Here is a 16,558-nt window from a genome sequence, read left to right as displayed (position 1 = left end):
ACACACACACACACACACACACACACACATTTATTTTAAGATGTTGGTTCATGCCATTGTGGCAGCTCCCAAGTCTGGAATCTGCAGGAGAGGCAGCAGCTGGGAACTCAGGCAAGGACTGATGTTACAGTCTTAGGTCTAAAATAGAGAGCACAGGCCGGCAAGCTGAGACTGGGGGAGTTTACACTGCAATTGTGAGGCAGAATTTCTGCTTCTTGGGAGACCTCTTTTTGTGCTTAGGTAGAGCTTTTGGTTCATTCTGGTTCAATCCCTTGTTGAGAATTAGCTCTTCCACCCCAGATATCCTGAACCAAGAAAAAGATTGTTGATATTTTGGTATGGAATCACAATATCTTGCGTGGAAAAGCAAATTCTCAGCTGGGTTTCAAACCTAAAAGCACTGGTTCCAAGCTCTGCTCTGAAGTCTTCCAACAGATTGGATGGAGTTGTCCCCATTACGCTCTCCCATTGAATCCACTGCCCTTTGGTTTTAATAAATGCGTGGTCACTGCTCATTATTATCTAATGTCATTGCCTATATAGCTTGTGCCTGGCTCCATGACCCGTTTGAGGTTGAATTAGACTGTTTTCCAGAGAAATAAAACCAGTGACACTCATATATGTAAAATAACTTTATATCAAGAAAGCCGCCTCCCCCCTCCCCCGAAAAAAGAAAGAAAGCCGTCCAGCACAGTCCAACTCATGTCCGTGGGTCAGATGTTAGCCAGCACCTTTTTCAGATTCGTGAAGCTGCAGGAAGATGGAGTGAGAAACTGGGAGATCACAGGCCAGTGGGTGCAGAGTCCTGTGGATCCAAGGTCCAAAGGAACATGGAAGGGCACTGACAACTCCCAAGGATGGCGCAGGGGTCACTGGTTTTGGCTCCAGCAGCAGATGCAGAATCCCAGCAAGCAGGAAGGCGAAGAGAAAGAGAGAAACCAGTTCTCTTCAGTATCTCTCTTGCAAAAAAGCTACATCCCCAAGGCCATATCATTCGTGATGAATCCTCATTGAGGGATTGGACTCCACCCATATGTTCACATAGGTATATCAAGTGGACATTAAATCGAACCATCACAGAGGCTCTCAATAAATATCTTCAGGGTGATTAAATAAGTGTGTTAGGGTGATGTACAGTTTGGGTTTCCTAGAGCTGCTGTAACAGAATTATTATAAATGTGTGTCACTCGAGAGCAGAACATCATTTTCTCCTAGTTCTAGTGACTAAAAGTCCAAATCTGGGTCTGGCCATGTAGATTCCTTCCTTGGTGGCAGTCCAAGCCACCCCTTGGTGCTCATGTGCACCTGCCTTCTCTGGTATGTGCTGCCTGTCTAATCTGCTCTTTTAATTTTGTTAACAGTTGTATTGGTGTATAATTCACATAGCACACAATTCAATGGTTCAATCATATTAAGAAGACTTGTACAATAATCACCACAGTTTTAGAACATTTCTTCTTTCTTGGACTCATTGTTATTGGTCCCTCTTTCCCCCAACCTCCCCTGCCATACGCCCAAGAAACTATTAACCTTAGTTACTGTATCTATAGATTTACGTATTCCGGATTCCATATACAGAAAAACACACCTCCCCCCAAAAATAACGAAGTAAAACAAAGAACATCAATTGAAAAGAAAGAAAATATTAAAAACTAGAACAAAGTGGGTCAAAAGGGAGATCAAATAATAAAGTGTTAAAGTTTAACCTAATGGCAACTGCAATAATTGAATGCAATCTGTTCCATAGCAGGACAATTAATATTCCTGGTCTCTCATACCAGGGAATTCTCTGGAGGCTTAATCCACTTGTATTCCCCCTTCACTTCTTTTTTTTAAATTGAAACAGATTTAAAATGGATCAAAAGAGAGACCAAATGAGATTACGTGTCGCCCTAACTACATCTTCCACAATTGACTGTCTACTGCTCTCTGTTTGGTAACAAGGCTATTCACATCCCTGGACTATAGTCCCAAGAGATTGACCAGAAGTTTAGCCCAGGTGTGCATCCTGCACATGGATTTGAGTTTCCACTGTGGGCTCGAGTCAGATGCTCACAAGGGAAGCTCTGATGCCCTTCCTGCCTTCGTGCTTGTAATGTATCATCTACAATGCTTGTAGCACGCAGGGTGGTTTACTTCTTCCATGTGGACTTAGTTGATGCCTCGCCGAGATGGTGCTTGTTTAAGACAGCACTTCAAGACCCCAGACACGATTTTTTCTGATAGTTGGGCACTGTCTGGTTTGTTCGCCACATTTTGCTCTAGCACCCATCTTTTTAGGGATCTGTTCCAGAGGATGAGCATCAAGAAAGGCCATGTAATCTTCTCTTTTTATAACTCAGAAGTGATTAGATTTGGAATCCACCCTACTGGGGCTTGATTTAATTAGCATAAAAACAACTCTATTTCTTTTTTCAAACAGTTTCATTGGCATTACATCCACGTATCATATAATTCAATAGCTCATTCCTATCAAGAGTTGTACAATCTTTACCACAATCAATTTTATAATTTTCTTTTCCCCAGTACTCATTGATATTCATGTAATTTTTTCAATATTGGCAAAAATATACACAAAAAAACATTCTCCAATTCAACAACTTCTACATGTATAATTCAGTGCCATTGATTACACTCTTTGTGTTGTACAACCATTACTGATAGCCCTCTCCCAGAAGAACTATTTTTAAACAAGATTATATCCACACATGCAGGTGTTAGGATTACAACATGTATTTGGAGATGGGGGGGAGAGGTAATTGGAAAATGTGATATACATAGTAAGTCAGAGTTATAGATATTTAAAGTATAAGGAAAATGCAGTTGCTATTTTTGAACACTAATATGACAAACATAATGTCAAGTACATAGTGTTGTTTTACATAATGTAACATTAACACGATGAGGTATGTACTATAATCCATCCTTTAGAGATATGAAAGTGATTAATGGAGCCATTAGATAACCTTCTTATGTCCACGAATTTCATTAGGCACACCAGCCGCATAACCCACGATTTTAACTATGTTTTTTGATTTGTTTTTTCCCCAACTCCAATTTTGCAAGTTAATTTTAAAAAGCACAAAAGTTTACAGCTTTTGGATTACCAAAGGCAAGATGTGCCTTGTGCACCCTTTATGGAGTTGCTGTTAGGTGCCATCCAAATATTTCCAACGCGTGGCAACTCTGTGTACAACAGAACAAACACCGCCCGACCTGTGCCCCCATAAAAATGTCCTCAGGTTTGAACCCACTGTTGGAGACCCCGAGCGCCTCCTTGAGGGCCTTCCTCTTTTCTGGTGTCCTTCCACTTCCCCAGATGACGTCCCTCTCCACAGACTTTTGTCCCCTGTTAACTTGCCCGAAGTACGTCAGATGAAGTCTCCCCATCTTTGCGTCCAAGGAGCATTCTGGCTGTACTTCCTAAAGAGATTTGTTTGTTCTTTTGGCAGTCCATGGGACTTTCAGTATTCCTTACCAACACCATAGTTCAAATGCATCCATTCTTCTTTGATCTTCCTTATGCAATGTCAGCTTTCACAGGCATAGGAAGTTATTAAAAATATTATGACTTAGATTAGGCACATCTTAATTCTCAAAGTAATATACTTGCATGCGACATTGGTGATATTGTTCTTTATTTGAGCATTCTGTTGGGCCACTATTGTTTGGAATGAGTTCACATATGGGTCTCTTCCAATCATTTAGCCAAATAGGTTTCTTCCAGATTTCTTGGCATCGATGAGTGAATGCTTCCAGTGCTTCATCAGCTGTTGAAGCATTTCCATTGGCATTCTATCAATTCCTGGAGCCTTGGTTTGCGCTAATGCTTTCAATGCAGCCAATACGTTGTCCTTCAGGCCTATTGGTTCTACCTCTTGAAGAGAGTCTTTATGGAGAGACATACCATATGTCCATGCTTTCCATCAGAGAGCTCATCTGTACAATGAAGGGCTAAGTCTCGGTGAACTCAGTAGGCTAGCTAAAGAAAGGTTGGAGATTCGAGTCCCCCCAAAGGCAATTAACTTCTGAGAAATCAGCATTGAAGACCTTAGGGAATACAGTACTGCTGAGACACACATAGGATTGCCATACACCCTAATCAATGTAATCAACTTATTCGCAACTGATTTAAATGATATGCGTCATGATTAAAATTATTTAATAGAAGGTTCTTTCTAAATGAATTTGGTTGATGTTGGGGAAACATCATCGTTTCAATTCATAGTGACCTCATGTGTTATAGAATAGAACGATCCCATGGGGTTTTCTACGCTGTAAACTTTACAGGACCAGATCAACATGTCCCACTCCACAGAACCTCTAGGTGGGTCCAGACCACCAGTGTGTGGGTAACAGTCGGGCAACTACTCACTGAGCCACCAGGGTTTCTTTCCTTGTAAACATGAAAATCTGAAAATGTGAAACCTTGAATGTAGATCCATTTTCTCTTTGACTCCATGGTGTAAACTTTTTTTTTTAATTTAGACCTATCTGAGGCAAAAATATCAATTTCCTTTGCCATGGAAACATCCAATAATGGCATGAAAATCAAATTTCATTTAGGCTCCCTTTATCAATTAAATCTGTTTTTTTTTTGTTAACAATGTTTTATATGCTCTCATTTCACATCAATTTCTTTTTATCTCTTTCATCAAACAGCACATATCTGAATGGGAAGTCACTCCAGCTGACGGAAAAATGCCCAAATCTGCAAGATGACAGTGACTCTTTATCTGATAAAATGAATGCGTAAGTTCTACTCTTCACACTTCATTTCATTTAAAAATAACAGTTTTGCATTCAAAATGTTTCACCGCATTTTGAGCATCATTTGAAAAATAAAGTGGTACCCAGGCATATGCTTGGTAGTTGAGCTCTGAAAAGTCTCTGTGGATGAGGCTGAACAGTGCAAACCAAGGTTAGACCTTGACCATAGGGCTCAGCTATCTGCCTCAAAGGTCGAATTCTAGCCTTTCATCCAGGAGATCTGGCTTTTATTCTTGGTCAACCAGTACCCCTCATGCACAATCACCGCCTGTTTTGCCAGTGGAGGCTTTCGTGCTGCAATGGTGCTAAATAAGTGTTAGTGGAGCTTCCTGACCCAGATGGACTGGGAAGAAAGGCCTCCTTGTCTACTTCCAAACATCACCCGATGAAATATACCTTATGGATCACAACAATCTGAACCATGATCAATCAAGCAGGATTAGGCACCATTTTGTTCCATTGTCGATGGGGTTGCTATGGGTCAGGTATTGACTCCATGGAAATGTTGTGTATGGGAAAGGATAGGAGCAGTCAGTTATGCCTGCTGTCTCCCTCAAAGGGAGCGATTAGAGTTTCATTCACTGTGAATTGCATCATAAGTTAATGACTGGACAGAATAATAGATGTAGCTGACTTCCTCATGTCCATGCAACCATGACCCACTGACCTTCTTTCTTCCACATTTCTTCATTTTCTAACTTTCTTTATCTCTCTCTCTCTCTCTCTCTCATGGCATATGCATGCAAGTATGCACACACCTCTCCCTCTTTGAATTCTAAAAATGAATGTGAGAAGAAGTTATGCAGCTGCCTACAATCTATTCATCCCCTTTCCTGGGGGAATGGGAAGACTGGGAGGATGCCCCCAAGGAAAAGAAAACCTCAGGAGGTGACCTAATTCGATCTCCTGCTCAGCTGGCACTCAGGGTAGATATACTTATGGTAGTTCCTGGAAGGGAGAGATCTTATGCATTGAAAGTCTCTGGCAGGATGGTCCCTGGCTACCTGTTACTTAGAGAAACTGGAATCCAGGCTAGATGAGGCCTGGCATCCCGGAGACTGCCCCACTCTCTCGGTATAAAAGGGAGACGTTGTATAATTTAAGATTCCTGCTATTTGAGGAGCCTCATGGGAGCCCTCGCCTATTAATCTGACTTTAACGTGAAAAGAAAGGATGGGGGTCACATTGATCCCCCCACCAGCCTTTCTTGCTTTGTCTGAGCTTGATGAACTATATTCTTGAAATTATTAGTATCTTCATTTTGAGTAAGTTCAGCTTGCCCACCCAAATTTGTTTGTTAGCTCTGTTTATTACAAGAATGGCTCTATTACATTTTGCTTGGTTTTATTTTTTGTTTTGTTTTGTTTTGCTTAACTTCCAACAGAAGGGAGCTCCAGTCAGCAGCTGACCCATGGGCTTGACTTGCACTGGTCTGGGCCACTTTCTTGATAAAAAAATATTTCTTGATCTAAAGTTCTTTCTTATACAGATATGTGTGCCACTGATTTTGTTTCTGTAGAAAACTCAGCCAAACACAGCCTTGAATGACATGGAGCCAGGCCAGGGGTATCTAGGAGATGACATTATGCAATTATTCACAGTGATCCATAGGATTTTCATTGGCTAATTTTTTGGATATGACTTGCTAGACCTTTTTTCTCCTAGTCTGAAAACTTTGCTTAAATGTGTTCAGTAGCATAGCAACATGTAAGGTGGTGATAGTGTGTGAGGTGCATTGGCTAGAAATCAAACCCAGGTCTCCTACATGGAGGACAAGAATTTTCTAGCAGCACCACCACTGATCCCTGGCATAGCTATTAGTAAGCAGACCCTGCAGTCAGGAGTCAAATTGACTTGATGGCAATGGCTTTGTTACTTTGGTAATGTTGCACTTGGATTCCTCAAGACCTTTGTGCGTGGTCCCTCCAGCCCTCTGCAAAGGACCTGAGCTCACTGTCGATCGACTAGCAGGAGCATCTTTGAAAATGCATCTTTCCATGCTCGGTCAATCCCTTGAATTTCAGGATAGATTTAAGTAAAGTAGCCGATGAATTAGCGGTGAACCGCACATCTTATTTTGGTCATGTTGATGCTGACATTTTCTTTGCTGATGGTCGGTGTGGTGGATTGGTGTGAATGGGGCTTTTTATGAACCTGCTGCTGAAGACCCAGACTCTTGAAGTACCTTTTATCTCAGACATTTGGCACAATGATGCCAAAAAAGCACAGCTTGGAAAAACCAGCCTTTCTCTACTGTCCTGGTGAAATGCTGGCTGTGCTCTGTGGTTGATAAGTAATTCCTAGAGCTGGCATAACAAAGCACCAGAAACGAGTGGGCTTAAAACAATGTTTACTCTCCCTCAGATCTGCAGGCTGAACGTCTGCCATCAGGGTACTCTCTGTGAAGGCCCTAAGAGAAGTAAGCTTCCTGTCTCCTGTGGTGTCTGGTGGCTCTAGGAGTTCCTTAGTCTGAGGCAGCCTCCCTCCCTCTGTCTCTCCTTTAGTGAGCCATCTTTTTCCCTCTGTGTTAGTCTGAGCCTGTGTCTCTGCTATTTGTCCTTTCTTTTCTTTCTTATCTCTTCTTCTTTTAAAGACACAGAGGCTCCGCCAGGAGGATCCACCCTATGTCATATTAACTAACGGCATCGACAAAGACCTTATTTTCAAGCAAGGTCACATTGACCGGTACTTGGAAGTTAGGTCTGCAGCACCTCTTTTTGGTGACCCTGTCCAACCCAATCAGTGTGTGAAACTTACACGGACTCCCTCCCGCTCTCACATGAACAGTATTCACTCCCCAATGGGACAAAAATCCTCGATAAGAATGTAAGTATCTATACATGGCAGAAAAGGACTTGAATCCACATGGAAGGAAAATCCTTGAATCATAGAGTTTACTTTTTGGCAGGCAGAGAATTTCCTCCCTCCTTCACGTGCATCCGTCGGAGTGGTTAGCTGCAGTGTGCTAACTGAGCAAGCCTGGGCGTATGCTCTCGCGTCTGCGGTCTCTTCGTTTGCTTTTCTGTTGTCTCATATTTGATGCTAAGACCTTTCCTCAGCCGTTCTTTGGGGGATGCCTTTCCATTAAGCACACAATTTTCAGCTAGCTCAGGTAATTAGCCTCTGCTGGTATTCTGTTCAGCAAAGGTCTACAGAGAGCAGGCATGAATCGCCCATTGTTATGAAAAGTGTTATTTTGTACACAGGAGACTAATTTCTCCCCCCCACTGTATTGTCTATTGTGAGGAATTGTTCTTTTTGCAACCAGTGCTATTAGAGGAACAGTGCACAATGGGGAAAGCTATTCAGTGTATGCTGATAAAAAGTAATTCCATTTTCTTACAAATAATTATTTAGCCCTATTTTTTGTCATGGTCTGCTGAACACATAACATTTTCTCTTTCTTCAGCCAATTTATTCCTTCCCCAGTTGTTCGGATAGAGTTTAGGAAGTCAAGTTATGGTAGGAGGGAAACCGTGCTGTTCCCTCCACTAGTCTTGACTATATTTTTATATAAAGAAAATAAAATAGTTGGCTATTGGGAAAACAAGCAAGAGAAGGTACTGCGATTCTCCATAGTCTCAGTTAGACTGTGAGTCCAGGTGAAGGTCAGAACAGTGTCCGGGTCACAGGTCTGTCCCCAGCGCCTGTCACAGAGTCAACACAGTAGGTGCTCCATCAATATGTACTGAACGAACAGATGACTGAGCGGACCCAGTTACTCTACCTTCAGAAGATTCTCACCACCCCCGGTTTCCATGTCTCAAGAAGACGATCCCCAAATTCACGAATGTCAACGTCTTTTTGAAACCGAAGTTAATGTCGGATTCCCTTTGGGGTCCGCAGCTTTCCTCCTGTTGTTGTTGTTTTCCTACCTCATCCTTTTCCCCCTGAAATTTTCTCTATGCTTTGCTCCAACCCAGTCCTTCTGAGCACATTATCTTCCAGACAAAATATGACACTGCGCCAAAAAAACCCTGGCTCGCTCTATCTATATCTATATCTATATCTATATCTATATCTATATCTATATCTATATCTATATCTATATCTATATCTATATCTATATCTATATCTATATCTATATCTATATCTATCTATCTATCTATCTATCTATCATCTATCTATCATATATCTATCATCTTTTATATATATCTTGAGAAAGACAGGGCTTTCTACTCCAGTGGAGAGTTATCGTCTTGGCAGCTCACGGGGCAGTTCTGTCCTGCTCTGTAGGGTCAGTACAGGGCGGCTCTGTGCCAGCATCAACTCGACAGCGATGAGGTTGGTTTGGGGTTTGGAGAAATAGGAGACTGTCTGCTCCCCTAAAGACTTAGAAAGCCTCTAAAACTCTCCATACATTTGCTACGAGCTGTAACACACACAGAAACCCACACGTACATACATGTGGGGCTTCAATTTTTGTGTGTGATAAAAAGGAATGAAAAGGTAATGGAATGTTTCCATGAACTTTTTGAACCACTCTGTATATATCTCTTGCGTTACCATTATCCCTGACTTCAATTTTCCACTTCTGTGTGATATGGGTGTGGGTTTGTATATTGCCAGCTTACACTGTTTACTTGCTCATGTTTTCATTATAACAGACTTATTGTCGTAAAATGCTATTTACTACTTATAAAAACGATTGTACGGATGACTAATTTGGAGGACGTAGTCGTCCTTGTGTAAGACGATGAGCTCTTTTTCCCCAGAGCACGTGCTCCACAGGGAGGACACAGGAGGCATTCATTTCCTCCCTCTGGGAGATTCTGCCCTGGTTGCCGTGTTGTTTGTCTGTGGGAAGAGGGTCTTGGGTCACAAGAACATGTACGTTTCTGTTTGTTCAGTGTCGACCGTTGGACCATCAGCGACAAACTGCGCTAAGAAAACCTCCCAAACTCACCGTCTACGTAAAATCGTTCACACAGTGTTTCCTAGGATACTTCCTCATGGTCAGGCAACTCTCTTAGTCCTTCCTCCATCTTCGCTTGTCGCTGTCTTTAGTCGGCGATGCCAGATTTGCTGCTGGAAAACCAAACCAAAATGAATCTGTTGAGTCGATCCTGACTCCTGTGATTCTGACCCGCGTGTTAGGAAGTAGAACTTCTCCACAGGCTTTCTGCCTGTGCTTTTTACAGGATAGACCACTAAGCTTTCCCCTGCAGTGCTGTTGGGTCGATTCTAAAGGCAACTTCTGGTGTGTCGTCGTTAAAACGCAAACTTTTGTGCCACCCAGGGACCCTCTTGCTGCTGGAAGGGAAGATAAGATGAAGAAAGCACCCTGAATGCTCAGCCTGAAGCTGTAGCCTTCAAAGACATCACTTCTGCCATGTTCTGTTGGCCAGCTATAGCTGACTTAGAGGTTTGCGGTCACGTGACTTATTTGAGCCAATAGAATGCAAGTGGGTGTCACGCGTGGTTGGGAACACAGTGCCTACTGGGCAGTTGCTTCCAGTAACAATTTTATACAATGAAGCGAGTGCCGCCATCCATCTCTGACACCTATGTCTTAAATACATCCTGGGCGTCCTGGTAGTGTCGTGGATTATTCACTGGGCTGCCAACCACACAGTTTGAACTCCTGAGTGGACTGTGGGAGAAAGATGGGGCTGTCTGCTCCTGTAAAGATTCACAACCTCAGCAACCCAGAGCAGCAAGTCTACCCTGTCCTTACAGAGTTGATATGTGCCAGAATTGATTCAATGGCAGTGGGTTTGGTTTGGGGGTGGCATCAATAGTTTAAGGGCTCCATTATTAGCCGGAAGGTTGGCATTTTCAATCCACCCTCCTGTGTCTCAGGAGGCAGGCCTGGAAATCTGTATTTGAAAGTTTACAGCCTCCACGTCCTTACGGAGACGTTCTCTGCACAAATGGCATCACCATGAGGTAGGATGAACTCAAGGCAACGCACAATGATCTTAAAAGCAATCCCCAGGCCAGAGCAGTCAGTACTGTCGCTCCCCAGAGTGTCTCCTCAAGGTGCAAGAAATGTTTCCTTTCTAGTAACAGCAATCTCTCGGGGAACAGAAGAGATGGTTATCTCACCTCTTTTGAGACGTCGAGCGGTTGAAATCGTGTTTTGGGTGGAATGTTAGGTTTAGAGGTCTTCTTGAGAACAAAGTGGAATCTGCTCTCCGGTACCTTGTTGCACAATCACTACGGCATGGAAAGTCCGCTTTCATCCAAGACTCTTTGTTGTTTTTGGTAAGATAAAAAAATGCTCAGAATTACAAGTTTAATGCTCAGAATTATAAATTACAAGTTAAAACACCTGCCTTGCCAAGGTGTAGGTTGAACCATTCACTAGCTGATGAATATGTGTAGTCAGTGAGTGGTTTTTATGTAGTGCTTTTTAAAATGACTTGTCCATCACACGTCTGCCCATTTGTCAAACTGTGGGGGCTGGTGTGTCACTGTGATGCTGGAAGCAATTTCACTGTTATTTCAAATGGCAGCTGCGTCACCCTAAGTGAGCAGGGTGTAGCGGAATTTCCAGACAAATAAGAGACTACAAATAAGGAAAAGACTGTTCACTTCAGAGGAATTAGTCAACCCTGTGAATAACCTTGAATCATTGTCAGTTACTGAAAAGCTAATAAACAGAAGCACAGCATTGTCAGAGAATGTGCCAGAATATGAGACCTTTACGTCAGAAGACATTCAAAATATGACTGAGGAAAAGCAGACTCCTCAGACTAGACTGGACCATCAGGACGCAGCTGGAGCATGACCCAAAATGAAAGAATCTACAAACATTAATTAATAATGGTAATTGTATGAATTATGGACCTAGAGATATTGATTTTCCATTAAAAATGTAATGGAACACAAATGTCTATATTGTAGGCATTATTATTGAGTGGATATAGACTGGTATTGGCCATTTTGAAATAGAAAATCATATGGTGTACAATGCCAGGAATAAGAAAATCATGAGGACTGGTGATGCATTAATTGCCAAAAAGGACCTGTCCAGATTAATCTTGAAAAAGAAATGTATGCACCAACAATAAAGCTAGTGACACAAAAATTGACAAATTCTGTTAACATTTTTGTGTGAAATTTATAACATATGCATTCAAGATGCAGTAATAATTATTGGTGTTTGGAATGCAAAAACAAGGGAAGGAAGAGTATTTGGAAATCTGGTCTTGATGATAGAAATGAAGCCAGAGATTCCAGACAGAATTTTACAAGACTGAGGACAACTTCATAACCTTTTTGCAACAACACGTGCACTTCCCCAGATGGGATACACAGAAATCAAATTGACTGTATTTGTAGAATGAGATGATGGAGAAGCCCAATATCAGAAGCTAAAAGCAGGCCATGGGTGGACTGTGGAACAGGTCGTCAATTGCTCCTATGGAAGTTCAGGTTGAAACTGAAGAAAATTAAAGCAAGTCCATGATCACCAAAACACGACCTTGAGTATACCCCACCCACATTTTGAAAATATCTCCAAAACAGATTGGACACATTGAAAGCTAATGACAGTAGACCTGATGAACACTGGGAGAACATCAACATTAAGAAAGAAAGAAAAGATCAAAGTGGATATTGGAAGAGACTCTTAAACTTACTCTTAAATTTGGAGTAGCTACGGCAAATGGAAGAAATAATGACGTCAAAGAGCCGAGCGGATCATTTCAAAGGGCGGCTCCCAAAGACAAAACCAAACAATACAATGTAACGTGCACAGCCCTCGGGTTAGAAAACCAAAAAGAAGAGCATGCTTAACGTATCTTCAACTGAAAGAACTAAAGAAAAATCCAAGCCTCGAGCTGCCATGTTGAAAACTTCTCTATGGGCAAAATATTGAATGAGGCAGGAAGCATCCAAAGAAGATGGAAAAAATACAGTCGCCGTACCAAAGAGAACCAGTGGCCTTTCCACCATTTCAGAAGCTAACATAGGATCAAGAACCAGTGGTACTGAAGGAAGATGTCAACGCTGCACTGAAAGCTTAGCCACAAACAAGGTTCCAGGAATCAATGGATGACCAATGAAAATGTCTCAACAATCGGCCGAAGCACTCACTCATCTGTGCCAAGAAATTTAGAAGACAACGACTTGGCCAACTGACTGATGGGGCTCCATAAGTGTACCCATTCTGAAGAAAAATGCCCCGACAGAATGCTGGAAGTGTGGAACAATATCAATGCTATCACCTACTAGTAAAATGTTGCTGAAGATCGTTCCAGAATAGTTGTAGCAATACACTGACAGGGAGCAGTCAGAGGACAGGCCAGATGCAGGGGAGGATGTGGAACAGTGCTGATGTCAGATGGCTCTTGGCTGAAAGCAGAGCATACCAGCAAGACGTTTACTTGTGTTTCATTGACTATGCCAAGGCATTCGACTATGTGGACCACCACAAAGTAGAAGAATGGTAATCCCAGAAAACTACATTGTGCTATGGGGAACCTGTGCATGGATCAGGAGGAAAAGAACAAGGGAATACTGCATGTTTAAATTCAGGAGAGGTGGGCAACAAGGTGGTATCCTTTCACCATACTTCTTCAATCTCTATGCTGAGCAAATAATCAGAGTATCTGGATTCTATGAAGAATTTTCCATTAGGATTGGAGGAAGGCTTACTAACAACCTGAGCTACACAGATGACACAACCCTTCTTGATAACAATGAGGAGGACTTGCACTTGCTGATGAAGATCAAGGATTGCAGCCTTCAGTATGGATCACAACTCATGGAAGTAAACCAAAACATTCTCATCTGGACCAATAGATTACATCATGCTAAATGGAGAAAAGGTTGAATCTGTCAAAGATTTTGTCTTCCTTGACTCCATAATCAATGTTCATGGAGGTAGCACTCAAGAGATCAAGGGATACATTGAATTGGGTAAATCTGCTGCACAAGACCTCTTTAGAGTATTGAAAAGCAAGGATGTTACTTTGAGGATTAAGGTGTGCCTGACCAAAGCCACAGTGTTTTCAATGGCTTCCTATGCATGTGAAAGTTGAACATTGCATAAGGAAGACCAAAGAAGAATTGATGCATTTGAACTATGATGATGGTGAGGAATGTTGAAAGTACCATGAACGGCCAAAAGAACAAGTAAATCTGTTTTTGAACAAACACAACCAGGGTCCTCCTTAGAGGCAAGGCTGGGGATACTTTCTTTCATGGACTTTGGACATATTATCAGGAGAGACCAGTCCCTGGAAAAGGACATCATGCTTGGTAAAGTGGAGCGGCAGCCAAAACAAGGAGCCCCCTTCCTGAGGTGGATTGACACAGTGGTCGCAACAATGGGCTCAAGGAGAAGAACAATTCTGAGGCTGGCACGGGGACTGCGCAGTGTTTTGCTGTGTTGTACATTGGCTTGCTGTGAGTCGTAACAGACAGGGCGGTACCTAACAACAACAGTTAAAATGGAAACTTTGGACATGTTCTCAGGAGGGACCACTCCCTAGAGAAAGATACCATGCTTGGTAAAGCAGAGGGGTATCAAATAAGAGGAAGATCCTCAATGCGATGGATTGACACAGCGGCTGCAATAAGGGACTTAAGAACAATTGTGAAGATAGTGCAGGACAGGGAGCTCTCATTGTGGTGCACAGTAGGGTCATTGTTAGTTGTAATCAACTCTGGCACCTCACAACAGCACACTTAAATTAACTGAGAGCAACAGACTTTTCCAAAAGGTATCGTCTAATTGAGTATCACAAAGATATTAGTTAGAAAGTACTTACTTATTTTTCAGGAAGAAGGGCAAAATGAATTGAATTGGCCCTCGATGTACTTCACTATTAACTTGGCAAGTACAGGATCTGAACTGCTGCTTGATAAGAGGAAGCATAAATTATGATAAGTCAGCCTTCAAAAACCTGGATGTGAGCTTTTACTTGACAGCCTGCTAACAAAGCAAATATTCTGAAGTTTCAGGTTGTCTTTGAAGAAAAGAGAGTTTGGGTCACATTTTCTTCGCATAGAATGATATATGATTTAAAGCTGTGCTGCTTTAATTGCATTTAAAAGTCATGTATACACTTCTGTGTGTCTTCTCAGCACTAGTTCTTGCTTTTGCTTGTCAGCTTTGAAAACTTCCCCAAATAGGCACTCTTATTCGTTGTTAGAGGAGGAATAGGTGAGAATAAAAAACCATCATCCATGCCAACATAAAACCAAAATGGCAAACCCACTGATGCTGGCCCACATCACCTAGTGGGACAGAATAGAACTTGCCCAAAGGGTTTTGTGGTCTAAGGATGCTCCGTCACATCCTTCTCCTGCAGAGGGGCTTCTGCGCTGAAATGGCCAAACTTTCCGCCAGCAGCCTAGCACTTTACCCTGCGGAACCAGGGCTTCTTCAAGGCCAGATTAGAAGTCTCTTAAAAAATTGGGTTTTTTTTCATTGACACCTAACAAAATTATGCTAAATTTATCTCAAGGTGGTTTAACTGTCTTCCTGTAACTCAGAGAGTACATAAGTAATAAAAAATAATTCAATCTAAGAGCCTGAAAGAACAGTCTCTTGAATTCTTCTAATCCATATACCTTTTGTTTTTATAATAACCCACTTGGTCAGATGTGTAAAGGAGCCATTTTCTCAAGGCTATCCGTACTTTGTGGTGGTCCACATAGTTGAATGCCTTGGCATAGTCAATGAAACACAAGTAAATGTCTTGCTGGTATACTCTGCTTTCAGCCAAGATCCATCTGACATCAGCACTGTTCCACATCCTCCCCTGCACCCGGCCTGTCCTCTGACCGCTCCCTGTCAGTGTATGGCTGCAGACATTCTGGAACGATCTTCAGCAGCATTTTACTATTAGGTGATAGCATTGATATTGTTCCACACTTCCAGCATTCTGTCGGGGCATTTTTCTTCAGAATGGGTACACTTATGGGGCCCCATCAGTCAGTTGGCCAAGTCGTTGTCTTCTAAATTTCTTGGCACAGATGAGTGAGTGCTTCGGCCGATTGTTGAGACATTTTCATTGGTCATCCATTGATTCCTGGAACCTTGTTTGTGGCTAAGCTTTCAGTGCAGCGTTGACATCTTCCTTCAGTACCACTGGTTCTTGATCCTATGTTAGCTTCTGAAATGGTGGAAAGGCCACTGGTTCTCTTTGGTACGGCGACTCTGTGTGTTCTTTCCACGTTCTTTGGATGCTTCGTGCATCATTCAATATTTTTCCCATAGAGAAGTTTTCAACATGGCAACTCGAGGCTTGGATTTTTTCTTTAGTTCTTTCAGTTGAAGATACGTTGAGCATGCTCTTCTTTTTGGTTTTCTAACTCGAGGGCTGTGCACGTTACATTGTATTGTTTGACTTTGTCTTTTGGAGCTGCCCTTTGAAATGATCTGTTCGGCTCTTTGACGTCATTATTTCTTCCATTTGCCGTAGCTACTCCAAATTTAAGAGCAGGTTTAACAGTCTCTTCTAACATTCACTTTGTTCTCCCAGTGTTCTTCCGGTCTACTGTCATTAGCTTTCAATGTGTCCAATCTGTTTTTGAGATATTTTCAAAATGTGGGTGGTGTATACTCTAGGTTGTATTTGGGCTATCATTGACTTGCTTTAATTTTCTTCAGTTGCAACGTGAACTTACTTATGAACAATTAATGGCCCATTCCATAGTCAGCCCCGGCTTAGTTCCAGCTGTTAATATTGATTTTCTTTATTGTCATTGCCACGAATGTAATCATTTGACTTCTGTGTATCGCATCTGTAGACGTCCCTGTGTACAGTTTCCTTTTGTGGTGTTGGAAAAATGTATTTGTGATGAAGAAATTGATTTTCCTGAAAAATTC

At 42.0% G+C, this 16,558-nt stretch overlaps 1 protein-coding gene across 1 annotated transcript in view; it reads left to right on the top strand.

Moving 5' to 3' along the window:
- Positions 1–16,558, top strand: part of ST8SIA6 (ST8 alpha-N-acetyl-neuraminide alpha-2,8-sialyltransferase 6) — a 190,099-nt gene that overhangs the window by 99,536 nt on the left and 74,005 nt on the right. Inside the window, exon 3 of the mRNA XM_004716017.2 lies at positions 4,663–4,752. Coding sequence (XP_004716074.2) covers positions 4,663–4,752 — 90 coding nt within the window. The remainder of the gene's footprint in view (positions 1–4,662; positions 4,753–16,558) is intronic.

The sequence above is a fragment of the Echinops telfairi genome, unplaced genomic scaffold (assembly GCF_000313985.2).
Source record: "Echinops telfairi isolate 266 unplaced genomic scaffold, ASM31398v2 ScPeMD7_7473;HRSCAF=8511, whole genome shotgun sequence".
In the NCBI taxonomy this organism is placed as follows: Eukaryota; Metazoa; Chordata; class Mammalia; order Afrosoricida; family Tenrecidae; genus Echinops; species Echinops telfairi.
This window is presented reverse-complemented; position numbering and strand designations above follow the sequence as displayed.